We start from the raw sequence: 18117 nt of genomic DNA on the forward strand, positions 1-18117 counted from the left end.
ATTCAAGGGGGGCTAAGCTCTAAATTTCTGGAGGAGTGGAAAGCTTTGCTGCAAGATCTGGGAGAGGTGAAGTGGAGATCTTCTGAAGCTGCAAGGATTGTAGACGTTCGTCCTTAAATTGGTATTCTCAGGAAGTGATCTATAGCGTTCGGCCTTGATGAGATTTACTCTGGTAGTGTTCGCTGTCTTAGCGTTAAGTCTAAGTGCTTGATCATAGCGTTCGTTCTTTTGGTGTTCGACCTAATGGTATCCGGTCAAATAGCGTTTGGTGTTTAGTGTCGAGCCTAAGTGATCAACCTTAACGTTCAGCTAAATAATATTCGGTATAATATGGTGTTCGGTTTTAGCGTTCGGCCGAATGGTGTTCAAGGTGCTCGGTCTTAGCGTTCGGCCGAATAGGATTCTTAGGTTTGGATCACAGGCGTTCGGTCTTGGCTATTAGTGATTGTAGACGTTCGTCCTTAAATTGGTATTCTCAGGAAGTGATCTATAGCGTTCGGCCTTGATGAGATTTACTCTGGTAGTGTTCGCTGTCTTAGCGTTAAGTCTAAGTGATTGATCATAGCGTTCGTTCTTTTGGTGTTCGACCTAATGGTATCCGGTCAAATAGCGTTTGGTGTTTAGTGTCGAGCCTAAGTGATCAACCTTAACGTTCAGCTAAATAATAATCGGTATAATATGGTGTTCGGTTTTAGCGTTCGGCCGAATGGTGTTCAAGGTGCTCGGTCTTAGCGTTCGGCCGAATGGTGTTCAAGGTGCTCAGTTATAGCGTTCGGCCGAATAGTGTTTAATCAAGAGAGATGCTCGGTTTTAGCGTTTGGCCGGATGGTGTTCAATCTAATATGGCGTTCGGTGAAATAGCGATCGGCATGATATTGTGGGATCTGATAACGTCCGTCCAAATAAGTGTTCGGCCTTGTGTGGAAAATAACGTTCGTTCAGTAGCGTTCGTCTAACAGTGTTCAGTGAATAGTGCTAGTCTAAATAGTATTTTACAAATATGTTGGATTCTAAGTTCCTTTGCTCTTGGGTTGAATTATGTGTACCAATGTTTGGAATATTGTCTGTGACGTGATTTATGTGAAAAAATGTGAATGTATGAGATATGTTGGATTTGTTGTGATAATATGGTGGTATCTGATTATTCATAATTGTGGTTAAGGTTCAAAGTAACAATATGATTCATGGACGTAATTCCATGATCCTCAAGGAGAGGATACATGGTGGTGTTTTGGGGTTGTATAGAATGATTACATGGTAGCTCAGTTTTGGGGGTCATCCTGAAACTCCAATGGTCTTTCTTCTCATGTAGAGAGGATTGAACCATGTGGTGAGGAGTAGCAGGAGGTCCTAGTCTTGGGTGCTTCCATATGATCCAAGGTGAGTGATAACGGATTAACCTCGTGACTGTGGCCGGGCGGTAGTGCCCAAAGTTCCACCGGGCGGTAGTGCCCAAGTTTCACCAGGCGGTAGTGCCAGGGCAGTAGTGCCCAAGTTTCATAAAGCCACCACGAGTGCAAGACCCGCCATAGCTCGGTAATCATTCTAGTCCGGACGAGTCGGTCTATAAAGCAACAAGTCGCGGTATAAAGTAACAAGTCTTGTGATGTCAGTTTACCATGTTTGGATGAATTTTGCATGTCGTGTGAAGTTGTATAACATGCTTTTTATATCTAGCTCACCCTTGCTTGTTTGTATTGCTTGTGTATGTTTCTTTGGCGATGATCATCCACTTGGATGGGAGCAGATGGCGGGGAGGATACTTTGGGAACAGCTCTTGATGGAGACGGTAGTGCTGCAGCTTAGAATTGCTCGTTCTTATTCCTTGACTTCGTATTATGTCCGAAGAACTTTTGTGTATTTAAAGTTTTAAATTCTCCGAAATTTCTAGGGAGAAATTCTAATACTTTAGTCGGAAATTCCGCAGTATTCTAAGGATGATTGTAATCCTTAATTAACTCTTGACTGCTTTCCTATATTATGCATGATGACGTCTTTATTATATATGCATGACGTATATAATTGGGATGTTACAAGTACCATCAAAATACAAATGCATGATGATACTATTTGTAACATCCCAAAATACAGTAATCACCATATAATAGAATTAATTACATTTAACAGTAAAACAATGCAGTCTTACACTAAGATTAGAGTTCATAAACCAAAAGGCTTTAATTACAGAATTCCATACATTAATTCAGAACTAATAGAAGTTCGGGACGAACGGTTTTACAAAATCAAATAATCGAACGTTTAAAAACTAAAAAGCTAACATCTAAAATAAACGAACGCTCTAGGGCTCGGCTTTGACTTCCACGTCTACCAGGTTTTCTTCTTCGATAACGTCTTCTAGCAATGCCTCGCCTTCTGCTCACATCCACACGGATGATCATTGTAATGACAGGACGGACGTACAAGGACGAGACAACACAAGGAAAAACGAAGGGTAAGCTTACGTAATTTAATTCATACATCAACATTTAAAGTAACATTCCAAACAACACAAGACTATAGTTCAACATATGTATAACCATACAAAAATATCTCTAGACGGACCGTCCGGACTGTATGAATCTGTGTAGCTACATGCGTTCTTGCACCCGGGTGATGTAGTAACTGGGATACACTCAACAGCTGCCACCCGAGGTTAGCCCTATCCAAAGTACCCCTAAGTATTAGGACCTCCTACCGTTCCCACACATGACCTACCCTCCTCTACGTGAGGACGAGTACTCACGGAACATCAGGATGAACTGCCAGCATTAGCATGCCCACAGTCATACTTTACAAAATTCCATATTCATATTCATCCATACATGAGTCGTTCCTCCCTGGAACGCTCGTTCAAAAATCCACAATCATTATTTCATCTCATATATTGTTCGTTCATTATCATTCTTCACTTTAACCTCATTTTCGTCTTTCATTACAGTTACATAAAATAACGAGCGTTCAGCCCTCTTCATAACGAGGACGAACATGAAAAACTAGACCGAGAGATTCTCGTTTCAGAACCGAATAAAACCGACACATCAGATTTACCGAACATCATTTTCTACTCGAATCAGTTGAATGAACTGACTCTAGGAAGATCAAATCATTACTCAAAGAATAATTTAAGTAGGAAGGCTCTAGGCCGAATCCAAAATAGATAAAGACGCTCAAGACGTTTAGATGACCATACCGAGAATAATTTAATTATAAAAGCCAACTGCCAGTCAATGACAGAACGCGATACACGGATTTACTAAAATTTGGACGAACGCTATTTCCACCCGTTTGGTAATTTAATAACGAACGCTTTGAGTCGAGACCCATCGCAGACTTGTACTCATAATAGAAAATAGAATTAAAGGTAATACGAGATGGTGAAGATAGAATTTAGAAATGACTAAGTGTCCAAAGGTATAATTATAAACTTCTCAACTCCTTACATAACATTCGGGCATCTACGTTCGGCCGAACGCTCAAATGTAGCACTAATAAAAGAGGGCGTTCGTCCTCAACTAGGATTCTTTCCGAATGAAAGAATCCCTTACCAAATCATTTTCACTGGAAAACCGAACGGTCAAAGACCGTCCAGTAACGTACGTACACAATCATAAGGGGTATTTCTTATCATAGTCAATATTATCAAATTTCAATTTTAACATATAGTCTCACCCATCTACAATCATACTATATTCAAATAATCATATCTTATATCATCAAATCACAGAAATCTCATACATTTCATGCATCATAACATAGCATCATAAATTTTCATATCCAATCAATTCAACGAACGTTCATGCAACACATAATCATATAAATTAAATTAATAAGCTTCCCTTACCTGGATTCGTGAGTGAAAACGTCCTAACGTATTGTTCTTGGTTCGCCCAACTACAACTTCTACCCTCAAGATCACTCAACTCTTTCAAACTAGAACAAGTTACAAAACCAAGATTTGATTCAGACAAAGTGAATGCATGCAACCAGGCTTGGTTTGCATGTTCATACGAACAAAAACTAGGGACGAGCGACTTACCAGTTTCAGATTCTGAAGCTGTTCGGTTCAGAATGAAGCTCACGACGCCGGGACTTCTTCTATGGTTTCTGAAATGGGATCGGAGAAGGGAGTAGTGAGTTACAGTAGAGAGAAGAAAAGGTTTTCTAGAGAGAAGGAGGAGGAAAATGAAAGATCAGATTTTTGGAAGATGAAGGGTGCATGCAGAGAGAGTGGGAAGAAGTGTTTCAGAAAAATCATTTTTCTTCCCAAGGCAAAATGAACGTGCACTCTCATACGGACACCTGTCTTCCACTACTGATTTTCGATCTTTCCGTTCTTGACACCTGGCGTCAGTGTGCAGAGTTTGGGAGTGCGTTTTAAATGGTCTGAGCAGGGTTTTGGGTGCATTAAATGAGATTTGGAGGTGGGTTTTTGGGTTAAATTTCCAAGGTCTTACATTCCCCCTAACTACAAAAATTTTCGTCCTCGAAAATTAAGACTTACCCGGAAATAAGTGGGGGTACAAGTCCTTCATAGCATTCTCCACTTCCCAAGTAGCGTCGCCAGTCTTTTCGTTCCACACTATTTTTACCATTCTGACAACTTTTCTTTTGTAGTATTTGATGTCACTGTCTTCAATGCGTACCGGCTGCATCTCCAGCGTTCGGACTTGGCGAAGACGAACGTCTTCCAACTCCAGTATGTGAGAGGGGTCGGCTACGTACTTCCGGAGTTGGGAAACGTGGAAGACTGGGTGAAGGTTTGACAGTTGAGGTGGTAAGGCCAACTCGTACGCCATTGGCCCGATCTTTCTCAAAATTTGATAAGGTCCGACGAACTTAGGGGATAGCTTCTTTGGTCGCATGGCTCTGCCTACTCCCGTGGTCGGATTCAGTCTAAGGAAAACATGATTTCCAGCATTGAACTCTAGCGGCCTTCTTCTTCGGTCTGCGTATGACTTTTGTCGACTCCTAGACGTCTTCAACCTCTCTTGTATTAGCTTCACTTTCTCGGTCGACTCCTAGACTGAAAGCTGTTGTTGTAAGTGAACTCCACTAAAGGCAAGACTTCATCCCAGACGCCCATCTGATCCAGGACGCACGTCCTTAGTAAATCTTCCAGCGTCTGGATGGTCCTCTCGGATTGACCGTCCGTCTGAGGGTGATATGCCGAACTCATCTGCAATTTGCTACCGAGCTCGCTTTGAAGTGATTTCCAAAACCGCGAAGTGAACCTTGTGTCTCGGTCAGAAATGATGCTTGAGGGGACTCCATGTAAACGAACGATCTCGTTGATGTAGAGTTGAGCAAGCTTCGTCATTGACATTTTCAAGTTGACCGCCAGGAAGTGGGCACTCTTCGTCAGTCGATCCACTATTACCCATATGGAATCGTGATTCTTGACCGTGCGCGGTAAGTGGGTTACGAAATCCATCGATATGCTATCCCACTTCCATTCAGGAATTTCCAACTGCTGAAGTAAACCGCCCGGTCTCTGGTGCTCCGCCTTCGCACGTTGACATGTTAGACATGACGCCACAAAACGAGCGACATCATTCTTCATTCCAGGCCCCCAGAAGGATTCCCGGAGATCTTTATACATCTTAGTCATACCAGAGTGTATGCTAAGACGACTGTGATGCCCTTCCTCCAAGATAATCCTCGTCAGATCTCCGTCGTTTGGAACGCACATCCTACCCATATAGCGTAATAGGTCATCCGTTCCCGTGTTGAATTCCTTAGCTTGATCTGAACCGAGCGTATTTAGAATCTTCACCAGGTCTTCATCCTCTCGTTGCTTCATCTTGATTCGGTCAAAAACATTACTAGATATTCTAAGGTTACAGCATTTGATGTTGTTCGGTTCCAACTTGAACTGCAACCTTAGATCTCTAAAGCTTTCAACTAGACTGAGTTCTCTCACCATCATAACTGAGACATGAACTGCTTTTCTGCTTAACGCGTCCGCCACTACATTTGCCTTTCCCGGATGATACAGCAATTTGCTACCGAGCTCGCTTTGAAGTGATTTCCAAAACCGCGAAGTGAACCTTGTGTCTCGGTCAGAAATGATGCTTGAGGGGACTCCATGTAAACGAACGATCTCGTTGATGTAGAGCTGAGCAAGCTTCGTCATTGACATTTTCAAGTTGACCGCCAGGAAGTGGGCACTCTTCGTCAGTCGATCCACTATTACCCATATGGAATCGTGATTCTTGACCGTGCGCGGTAAGTGGGTTACGAAATCCATCGATATGCTGTCCCACTTCCATTCAGGAATTTCCAACTGCTGAAGTAAACCGCCCGGTCTCTGGTGCTCCGCCTTCGCACGTTGACATGTTAGACATGACGCCACAAAACGAGCGACATCATTCTTCATTCCAGGCCCCCAGAAGGATTCCCGGAGATCTTTATACATCTTAGTCATACCAAGGTGTATGCTAAGACGATTGTGATGCCCTTCCTCCAAGATAATCCTCTTCAGATCTCCGTCGTTTGGAACGCACGTCCTACCCATATAGCGTAATAGGTCGTTCGTTCCCGTGTTGAATTCCTTAGCTTGATTTGAACCGAGCGTATTTAGAATCTTCACCAGGTCTTCATCCTCTCGTTGCTTCATCTTGATTCGGTCAAAAACATTAATAGATATTCTAAGGTTACAACATTTGATGTTGTTCGGTTCCAACTTGAACTGCAACCTTAGATCTCTAAAGCTTTCAACTAGACTGAGTTCTCTCACCATCATAACTGAGACATGAACTGCTTTTCTGCTTAACGCGTCCGCCACTACATTTGCCTTTCCCGGATGATACAGCAGTTCAAAGTCTTAATCTTTTAAGAATTCCAGCCAACGCCTCTGCCTCATGTTCAACTCTTTCTGATCAAATAGATACTTGAGGCTCTTGTGATCACTAAAGACTTGGAATGTGGATCCGTACAAGTAATGCCTCCAAATCTTCAGTGCGAAGACGACCGCTGCCAACTCCAGGTCGTGCGTAGGATAGTTCCTCTCGTGAATTTTCAACTGACGAGAAGCGTACGCTACCGCTCTCTTCTCTTGCATTAGCACACAACCCAAACCTTGGTGAGAAGCGTCGTAGTACACCTCGAACGGTTTGGCTGTGTCTGGAATAATCAGAACTAGAGCGCTCGTTAGTTTTCCTTTCAACTCCTGAAAGCTCGCTTCACATCGATCGGTCCATGCGAACGGTTGATCTTTTCTGGTCAACTGAGTTAGCGGAGCTACTATCTTAGCAAATCCTTCAATAAAACGCCGATAGTATCCCGCGAGTCCTACAAAGCTTCTGACCTCCGTGACCAAACGCGGACTCTCTCATTCCAGTACCGCTCGTACCTTAGCTGGATCTACAGAGATACCTCCAACCGACACCACGTGCCCCAAGAATTGAACTTCTTTCATCCAGAACTCACATTTGGATAGCTTGGCGTACAACTCCTTCTCCCTCAATACGCCAAGTACAATTCTCAAGTGTTCATCATGTTCGTCCTGGGTCTTGGAGTAGATGAGTATATCGTCGATGAAGACGACCACAAATTTGTCTAGGTACAGCCTGAAAATGCGGTTCATATAATCCATGAAGATTGCTGGCGCGTTCGTCACACCGAATGGCATCACTACATATTCGTAGTGTCCGTAACGAGATCTGAAAGCAGTCTTCTGAATGTCTTCCTCCTTAACTCTGATTTGATGGTATCCCGATTGCAAATCAATCTTCGAGAATACTGTGGCCCCATGCAGTTGATCCAACAAATCATCTATCCTTGGCAATGGGTACTTATTCTTGATGGTCAGCTTGTTTAATTGTCTGTAATCAATACAAAGCCGAGAGCTGTCATCCTTCTTCTTCACTAAGAGGACAGGCGCTCCCCAGGGGGATACGCTCGGCCTGATAAACTGCTTGTCCATCAACTCTTCAATCTGATTCTTGAGTTCAGCTAACTCCGCAGGCGACATACGATAAGGTTGAACGGAGATGGGTGCTGCGGTCGTCACCAAGTCGATCGTGAACTCAACCTCGCGAGTAGGAGGTAGTCCAGGTATTTCTTCCGGAAAGACATCAAGGAACTCGTCCACAACCGATCGTCCTCCACCGAGTTCGCTACTGGACGATCACTCAAGTATTAATCCTCCAAACTCCTCGTCTGCGTGTGTCATTATCAGGAAACAGCTGGCGCCCTCCATGATATCTTCCTTCAATTGACCGAGCGTCACTGATAAGTCTTCTTCTTCTTCATCAGGAAATACTAATCCCTTCTTACCACAATCTATGAGAATGTGATTGGTAGCCAACCAATCCATTCCTAAAATCACCTCCAAACCTTGAAGAGGTAAGCAGATGAGATTAACTTTAAACTTACGCCCCTCCACTTCTATAGGACATCTGACGCACATAGTGGACGTCCTAACCTCGCCAGCCGCTGGGGTTGACACCACCAGGTCGAACTGCATCTCTCTCACTTCTAAACCCAGTTTTTCAACATACGCCTTCGAGATGAAGGAGTGGGTCGCCCCCGAATCATACAGTACACAACAGGGTATTCCATACACTAAGCAGGTGTTGGTGATAAGTGTACCTGAACTTGCTGCTTCCATGCCCGTTATAGCATATACACGCCCAACCGCTTGGGCTCGACCACCTCTTGGTTGATTCCTTCCCGCGTTCGGTGGTCTCGTCACCGCTCGTCCTCCAAAGTTGCACTCATTGTCCAAGTGTCCATTCCTTCCACAACGAGTGCAGTGTTTTCCTTCCACCAGCTGAGGACATGACGAACGGTAATGTGGTCCTCCACACTGGAAACAAGTAACGTTTCCTTGTTGTCCAGATTGTCTGGTAGTGACCAGCGCTTGAGATCCACTTGTATTCTCGGATTAACATTGCCTCTGGATACGATCGGTCCCCTAACCACCTGTTGTTGCTTCTTATGTCGTTCTGCTTCTGCCATATTCTTCTCCAATACTTTGGCTCTCTCAACCATTGCAGGAAATGACTGGATACACAGGCTGGAGATTAACACCTTCATATCACTCCTCATCCCATTTTCAAACTTTCTACACTGCCACTCCTCACTGGTAGCCATAGTGTTGAAACAAACCAAGTGCTTGAACTTGTTCGTGTATTCAGAAACAGACATTCCACCTTGTACCAGTTGCAGAAACTCCACTTCCTTGGCAAAACGAACGTTGTCGGGAAAGTATTCTTCATAAAACTTGCTTCTGAATACTTCCCATGTGATGGGACTTTGAGTGTCTGCTAAGATCATCTTCATGCTCGTCCACCAGTGACTAGCCTCTCCAGTCAGCAGATACTCCGTGAATGCGAGCTATTATCATCGGGGCACCTCCAAACTCTGCAAAGCATTTTCGTTCTGCTGCATTAGGGTAGCGTTCTGTGCCATCAATGTAGTGTGCTGCTGTTGTAACCTATCTATCACCGATTCCAACAACCTGGTGTTGTCGGACGTATCGCGCTTGGTAGGTTGAGGTGGAGGAGGGGGCCTAGGTGCCATTTGTTCTCTGAGAAACAGAGAAAAACGATCGTTAGTGAAGTTTAAAGAGTTCATGAGTTACTTATTAAACGAACGTTGAGCGCACAGCAAAAACACAGTGCATTATAACCTACAGTGTCCTTTAAAAGAACAAAACTGCTCTAATACCACTAATGTAACATCCCAAAATACAGTAATCACCATATAATAGAATTAATTACATTTAACAGTAAAAGAATGCAGTCTTACACTAAGATTAGAGTTCATAAACCAAAAGGCTTTAATTACAGAATTCCATACATTAATTCAGAACTAATAGAAGTTCGGGACGAACGGTTTTACAAAATCAAATAACCGAACGTTCAAAAACTAAAAAGCTAACATCTAAAATAAACGAACGCTCTAGGGCTCGGCTTTGACTTCCACGTCTACTAGGTTGGTCATCCCTTGAAGTTCAGAAGCTGGATTTCCCTGCTGCAATTGGTCACAGAGTTGGTCCTGCCATGGCTGCAGTGACTGATAATTCTCCTGCTCAGGTTCAACATACTGGTCCCAATGAGACAACTCTTGTTGAACAGGCCAGGGTAGCTGCTCACAATAAGGTTGAAAACAGGGAGGTTACTCACTAAAAGGCTCACAGAACAAGATAAATTGTGGTGGTTGAGCATTATAAGGTAAATAGCAATTATCATATGCAGAGTAGTAATTCATGCTTACCAAAGGCTCAATGGAAGAACACCAATCAACCTCTAAAATTTCTAATACAGAACTCAAGCAAAAATCTATCAAAAAAAAGAAACAAACTAGACAAGACTAACCTAACACTCTAAAACTTAACTCGTCGACTCCCCCGCAACAGGGTCATTTGTTAAACTGATATTTGGTCGCACAAAATCAGAACAAACTAAGTTTCCCCACTAATGAAGTATAGGGACAACCTAGGTATCAATCCTACGACTCAGCTAATTAAGATTAAAGTGTATGGTTAAGGTCTTGTAGTTATTTACTAATTATTTACTTACTAACTACTAAACAGGTGGGGACATTTTAAATGAATGAAACTAAAATAAAAGAATTGAATCTAATCTAAACTAACATCTGCTTAAAAGAATAAAGAATTTGAAATGTAATGAAATAGAAGAAAATTACACTATCAAAACAGCAACAAAATCTACTTACTACAACTTCCTACAATCTAAACAGAACAGATATCATACAATCTAAACAGAACTCAAATGCTAAAAAATAAGGAAAGAAACTCTTTGAAGCAAAACTGCAGAACAGAAGCTAAACCTAAGTCTAAAAGAATGCATTAACAATCAAGAGATACACCTAAACTAAGCATAAAATCTGAATCAAAAGGTAAGACCTAAAATCTAAAGTAAATATCAAATCCTATACTCTAAACAGAATTAATCAAAACAATCATGCTATTACTATCAACTAAAACTGAAATCAACAACTAAATGAAATATGCAGATTTAAAACAATACCAAATCAAACTATCATATATGCAAATCAACTAGCAAAACATTAAAATCAAAAGGAATCTTAAAAATCAAAGAATCAGCAAGGAAAATTGGTTAGATTCAAGAACTAGAATCAAATTTATATAGATTCAGTGTACATAGTGATTGATCATATATCAGAAACTCTTTGAAGCAAAAGAGCAGAACAGAAGCTAAACCTAAGTCTAAAAGAATGCATTAACAATCAAGAGATACACCTAAACTAAGCATAAAATCTGAATCAAAAGGTAAGACCTAAAATATAAAGTAAACATCAAATCCTATACTCTAAACAGAATTAATCAAAACAATCATGCTATTACTATCAACTAAAACTGAAATCAACAACTAAATGAAATATGCAGATTTAAAACAATACCAAATCAAACTATCATATATGCAAATCAACTAGCAGAACATTAAAATCAAAAGGAATCTTAAAAATCAAAGAATCAACAAGGAAAATTGGTTAGATTCAAGAACTGAATCAAATTTATATAGATTCAGTGTACAGAGTGATTGATCATATATCAAGAAGACATCCTGGTAAAATAAGCCCATCACAGGGTCAATAATCATCACTCAGTTCATCCAAATCACAATGAATCTAAATCCAATTCATGCTTCTAATCAATGTCAGAGATGGAAACTTACTAACATATGCAATCTACTCTAAAACATACAAAATCCTAATTAAAATGAAATAACAGAAACAAAATACTAATTACAATATATTTTTTTTCTTTCATTAGACTGATCTCCAAACTCAAGAAGACATCTCGGTATGTCATGCTCACTATGGAGTCATGTACGAATTTCAACTAGTGGAGTCACAGAGTCTAAATCAGATTTTTTTAATAATTTACAAAAGCTAAAAACAATATTTTTTTTTAATCATCTCGGTCATGCACGCTGTAAGACCTTGGAAAATGAACACCGTAACCCACCTGTCAAATCAAAATTAATGCACCAAAAACCCTGCTCAGACCATTTAAAACGCACTCCCAAACTCTGCACACTGACGCCATGTGTCAAGAATGGAACGTTCGAAAATCAGTAGTGGAAGACAGGTGTCCGTATGAGAGTGCGCGTTCGTTTTGCCTAGGAAAGAAAAATGATTTTTCTGAAACACTTATTCCCACTCTCTGCATGCACCCTTCTTCCTCCTGAAACTTGACTTTTCATTTTCTCATCCTTCTCTCTAGAAAGCTTCCATCTTCTCTCTACTGTAACTCATCCCTCCTTTCTCCGATCCCATTTCAGAAACCATAGAAGAAGTCCCGGCGTTGTGAGCTTCATTCTGAACCGAACAACTTCAGAGTCGGTAGCAGGTAAGTCGCTCGTCCCTATTTGTTGTTTGTATGAACATGCAAACCAAAGCCTGGTTGCATGCATTCCCTTTTGTCTGAATCAAATCTTGGTTCTGTAAATTTGTTATAGTTTGAAAGAATTAAGTGGTCGTTGAAGGTAGAAAACGTTAGTTGGACGAGCCACAAATCTTGCGTTTAGGACAATTTGTTCACGAATCCAGGTAAGGGAAGCTTATTTGATTTAATTCATATTTTTGTTTGTGTGAACGATCGCTGTTTGATTGAACGAATATGGTGTATGTTGGTTGACCTGTATGATAATGTTTGATATATACGAATGTGAATATGATTTATCACCTTGAAGTATGAATGAATAATGTGACTTCTAAAGTATGTAAATTGATATTTGATATGAATTTATAAAGTATGAACTGATATGTTGAATCTCGAGTTATAAATAGACGAAAATCTGAAATATGGAATTCCCACTATGATAATGTACATTCGTTATCGAACGGTCATTTACCGTTCGGTTTTCTAGTAAACTGTTAAAAATGGAATTCTTTCATTTGGAAAGAACTCTGTCGAGAACGAGCGTCCTCCTGTAAAATACTAGGTTTGAACGATCGGCTCAGCCTAGAGGTATTCGTACGTCTGAAATAAAATAATAATATATTTATACCCTCGTACTTTAAAAGAAAAATAAGTAGCGCTCGGTCTTATACCTAGCGTTCGCCCAAATTAGTGCTCGGCCTTATACCAAGCGCTCGTACTATCGTATAATCAACCTTGATAAAATAACGTTCGCTCAACTATAATAATATTTCCCTTTTACTCATGTTCGGTCATATACTGGTATCAGACTTCCGTATGTGAATTACTCCAAAGATAGTTCTCAACATTCTTGGTTCTTCTCCTTACATCGGATCCGGTCTAAAGTCTCCTTAATGGAATCATTCTTTAAGTAACAGTGTGGGCTCAAACGAGTTAGTTCATTTAACTGACTCACGTGGAAATTAACGTTCGTCATAAATTTCCTTAGTTTATTCGGTCCTTTTTATCTACAAATACTTCTCTTAGTCTTATTCTATTCTGAACAAGAAAATCACTGGTATCGTTCTTATCGTTCGTCCTCGTCCTTTAGAGGGCTGCACGTTCGTTATTTTATGTCTATGTAACTAATGAGGAAAATAATAATAAAGTAAAGGATTATAAAGGGTGAACTTTATATGGAATGAATATACGATTATGGAATTTGAACGAGCGTTCCGGGGAGGAACGACTCATGTATTGAATATTGGAATTGGTAAAGTATGACTGTGGTTATGCTAATGCTGGCCATCCTGATGTTCCGTGAGTACTCGTCCTCACGTAGAGGGGGTAGGTCATGTGTGGGAACGGTAGGAGGTCCTAATCCTTAGGGGTACTTTGGATAGGGCTAACCTCGAGTGGCAGCTGTTGAGTGTATCCCAGTTACTACATCACTCGGGTGCAAGAATGCTTGTAGCTACGCAGATTCATACAGTCCGGACGGTCCGTCTAGTGATAGATTTCGTATGATTATACATGTTGAACTGTATGCATGTTTGTTGATTTGAAATGTTAAATTTATATGTTGGTGTATGAATTGAATTTCATAAGCTTACCCTTAGTTTTTCCTTGTGTTGTCTCTCGTCCTTGTACGTCCGTCCTGTCATTGCAATGATCATCCGTGTGGATGTGAGCAGAAGGCGAGGCATTGTTGGAGGACGTTATTGAAGAGGAGAACTTGGTGGACGTTGAAGTTAAGGCCGAGCCTTAGGTCGTCCAGCTGACTTTAGACTTTAGTGTTTTGTAGTGATTGTTCGGTATTTATTTTGTAAACCGTTCGATCCTAGTGCTTCGTTATTTCTATCATGTTACAATCTGCTTCTGTACTTTATGCCGCTCGACTTTGTGAGCGTTGTTTTAATGTAAGACTGCACTGTGTGACTGTTAATTGTAATTAATTCTAATTTATGGTTATTACTGTATTTTGGGATGTTACACACGCCCACCTTGGGGTCGTTTAATTCCAAAAAGGAATTACAATGTGCAGAGCTACGAGTTCAACTCATTTTCAAATCAACACACACAAGAAATGCTCGCACATCATCGATCAAGAACACATAATTAAAGGAAAAAAATCAAGATTACAGAGTCACCAAACATACAACACATAACATCAAGAACAGTAGTTGTTTCGGTATGAATTTAGTGGGACCGAGATACTAACCTGGCAGATGCAACTTTGACACTGAACCGGACGCTCGCTCTCTCTGTATTTCTGATCGTTCGGTGGTCCTTTATCTTTTAACGCTCACTCCTTATGCACTTCGATCGTTCAGCAACTTTCCAATCTCCAACCGAGGGGGGAGGTACCTGCAAAGGTACTCCGACGCTCAAGTTAGGCGAATTTTAAACGAATCGTAGTTCTTGATTGAATACTTTTTGACTGTAAACTGATGTAAATATGAGCGTGAATAGGACTTACCTGGCCTTGCGATCCTGGCTTTGTAACAGAATAAAAATATAAACAGAATAAAATATAAACTTATCCTAACCGCTTAGATTTTAATTGCGTCATATGTGAACGTTTTATCCTTCGCTGGATTCATTAGCTTAGTTATACGATCGTGGGCTTAATAGTGACCCAAGTGGTATTGACCAATAATATCATACCGTACATAATGCCCCCAAAGTCCGAGTTAACCGTTCGTCTTATGTATTTGGGTTAACTATAGGACTGTAAGGTGGTTGTTGTTATGAGGGCTTCGTGTTACGCACCGTTTTGGGTTTTGATTTTCCCGCCTCTGGGTAGTGGTAGAGTCTCGAAAGTGGGACCGTTGGATTCTTTCTGATCCTACGGAGAGAAACGATTGGCGGTTATATCAGTTTTCCCCTCGTTAATGTGAAAGGATTTTTTGAGGAACCTTGGTTAGCGCAACCGTCATTTCTACCCCATTCCCTCGACAAACTTCTTCACTTCTCCTTCTTCAGCATTTCCTTTGACATTTGCACACAGGTAACTCATGGACTCTTTTTCCTATTCAGATTGTTCTCCCACATTTGTTAAGAAAAGGGGGAGCGACAACCAGGCTGAGGCACCAGAGGGTTCTCCGATTAGGGCTCAGTGTGAGGTTGTCTCCATACTTTATGGCGAGAATGCCTTTGTTTATGGTGGTGTTGTGGTGGAGGAGCCCGAAAATCTTCCCTCTTCTAGCGGGAGTAACTATGAAAGGACTTCTCGAGATGTAAGTGAATTTCCTAGTGTTTTCGATAGTAGGGCTGTGCTGTTGAATTGGGCAAACGATAGTTGTATTCTTAGAAATCTCAGCTATGGCTCTTGTGTTAAATTAGTTGCCTGTGGGGAAAATGAGAAAGTCTTCTATGGTAAAGAGAATTCTAGAGACGATTTTTTCTATGTTTACTCATATCTGTTTTACGATATATACCTTAGGTTTCCTCTAAACGTTTTTCAAATGGATGTTCTGAAAACCCTTAACGTCGCCCCCACACAGTTACATCCAAATAGCTGGGGTATATACAGGCGTTCGTGGTTATGTGCCAAGTCTTGGCCATTAACCCCACGGTTGCCCTGTTTCTTTATTTTTTTAGGACCCGCCCGATTGGAAAAAGGGGTTGGGTTTCTCTAATTTCCGAGTCTGGGAACGCAATTTTGGAATTATACGCCCAATTCTTTAGAGGTTTCAAAAACCAATTTTTTAGGGTGTCCATCACTGAATCAGGTCGCTCGTTCTTTTCAACGAGGATAATAGTCCCAAGTTTCCTTTGTATTGGACCCAGAACCCTAGGAAGCTTACCTCTTGGTCGAAAGAAGATATGACTCATATCGAATTGGAAGCTCTGAGTGTTATGGCTGCGTTGTCTCGCCCCTTTTCTTCCAGAAAGATTATCAACTGCCTCGAGTATGACGATATGAACTCGAGGGTATTTGGTATGTTCTTTTACTGAGCACTTTGAATTTTATTTTTGCAGCATTGACTTGGTATTTGTTGTGTTCTGTTGCGTATAGCTACTATGGGTAAAAGAGCTCCCCTTGACTGGTTTGCCGCTGCTGACGCCAAGAAGAATAAAGGGGGAACCTCGGCCTTGACGACTATCAAGAATCCTATCCATGTCGATGATGAACCGCCACCTTCTCCCGAACGGCCGCTTTCAAGGAAACGAAAGGCTGTCACCGGTGGAGATCCGAAAGCTTCCGATAAGGGGAACCCGCATGCCGATCGCGACATTCCGAATGGCATGTGGGATGCGGCCTTTAACCTTGGCCATAAGATCGAGTTCAACTTTGATTTGGCTGAGCAGAAAGTCATGGAAAAGACTTCTGAGCAAAAAATGGCGGATAACTGCTTAGAATTTGCCTGCCGGGCGGCAGCTGCTGCCTGGAACTTAGCGTATGCCTCCAACCGAGGTAACTTGGTCACCGAGCTGGAGCGTTTAAAAACCGAACACGCTAAGTGTGAGCAAAGGCAGAAGGAATCCGAGGAGATGATAGTGAAAGGCCGGGAGATAATGGAGAATCTGCAGAAGTATGGTGTTGAGATGAAAAAGGTCAAAGACCGGCTTGCAGCTGATCTGGAATGTTCAAAGAAAGAGAATGAGGAGCTGAAGAAAAGGTTGATAACTTTGACTGGCGAGAGGGACGCCTTGCGCCAGACCATTACTGAAAACCAGGAGTTGCAGGATGAGATGACTGATGCTATCATCCTGGAACATACCAGGGGCTTTAAGAAGGCGCTAAGGCAAGTGTCCTATATTTTGAATGTCTGTACTGAAGGAGTCAACTTCGACATTCGGAAGGACGTTTACCAAGGAGAGTTGGTTCCGATAGACGTCATTCCTGCCGGGTCATTTCCAGATGACGAGCCTGCAGGGACGCCCACCGAGGCAATGGCAACAGAGGAAGCTGCTCGAATCGAGACACCCGAGGGGAATTCAGGGGTTCCTGCTGTCGAGGATGCCCCCGTCGTAGACCTTGTATAGAATAGATTTAACATAGACATTCTGACATTTTGTACTTACTGTTCTTAGGGTTGTTTGCTGCGTGTATGTCGTCATTTGGTACTTGTCGAAACTTTATGTTCTTATACTTGAATGTTTATAGGATCGCTATACTTGAATGTTTATAGGAACGCTCGTTATTTGTAATCATATGATGAGTGCCTTTGTTGACGTTTATATCGCCTCGTTACATGCGTGGACCCTAGGGATTTCATCCCTTAGTTGGATGCGTCCGGATGCTGCCTTTCCGTCAACGCGATCGGGTTCTCATGACCCTAGGAATTACATCCTTTAGTTGGACGAGTCCGAAAGCTGTCTAATCCGTCAACGCGATCGGGTTCCGTGACCATAGAGATTACATCCCTTAGTTGGATGCGTTCGGAGGCTGTCTTATTCGTCAACGCGATCGGGTTCTCGTGACCCTAGGGATTACATCCATTAGTTGGACGCGTCCGGAAGCTGTCTTATCCGTCAACGCGATCGGGTTCTAGTGACCCTAGGGATTACATCCCTTAGTTGGACGCGTCCGGAAGCTGTCTTATCCGTCAACGCGATCGGGTTCTTGTGACTCTGGTGTGGAAACCTTTTCCATTGATTGGGTGCCTCAGCACAAACGGTTCTTTTTCTCCCGCTCTTGTAGTCTATATGCAAGATGTGATTATCTGCACGGTAAGACATATCAAAAGTCCAGACCTTTCGGTCGAGATATAACTGCTTTAAAGTCCTGTGATCTGCTAGATATATAATATCAA

General features: G+C 41.8%; 2 protein-coding genes across 4 annotated transcripts; one reads left to right on the forward strand and one right to left on the reverse strand.

Moving 5' to 3' along the window:
* Positions 1-4490: 4490 nt before the first annotated feature.
* On the reverse strand, positions 4491-4862 carry LOC108344569 (uncharacterized). Its single transcript, XM_017583002.1, has one exon. It carries the CDS (start codon positions 4860-4862, stop codon positions 4491-4493), a length of 372 nt encoding a protein of 123 aa, XP_017438491.1.
* Positions 4863-15262: 10400 nt separating this feature from the next.
* Positions 15263-17515, forward strand: LOC108344788 (uncharacterized). 3 transcript variants are annotated; one of them, XM_017583283.2, is made up of 2 exons: positions 15263-15365; positions 16377-17515. In XM_017583283.2, the coding sequence occupies exon 2, from the start codon at positions 16382-16384 to the stop codon at positions 17345-17347; it is 966 nt and encodes a 321-aa protein (XP_017438772.2). In that variant the 5' UTR covers positions 15263-15365; positions 16377-16381; the 3' UTR covers positions 17348-17515. The 3 variants fall into 3 exon arrangements, with proteins under 3 accessions (XP_017438772.2, XP_017438773.2, XP_017438771.2); XM_017583284.2 differs by having other exon boundaries at positions 15282-15365; positions 16340-17515; XM_017583282.2 differs by lacking the exon at positions 15263-15365 and adding an exon at positions 15656-16298.
* Positions 17516-18117: the final 602 nt, after the last annotated feature.

Source organism: Vigna angularis, chromosome 8, assembly GCF_016808095.1.
Source record: "Vigna angularis cultivar LongXiaoDou No.4 chromosome 8, ASM1680809v1, whole genome shotgun sequence".
In the NCBI taxonomy this organism is placed as follows: domain Eukaryota; kingdom Viridiplantae; phylum Streptophyta; class Magnoliopsida; order Fabales; family Fabaceae; genus Vigna; species Vigna angularis.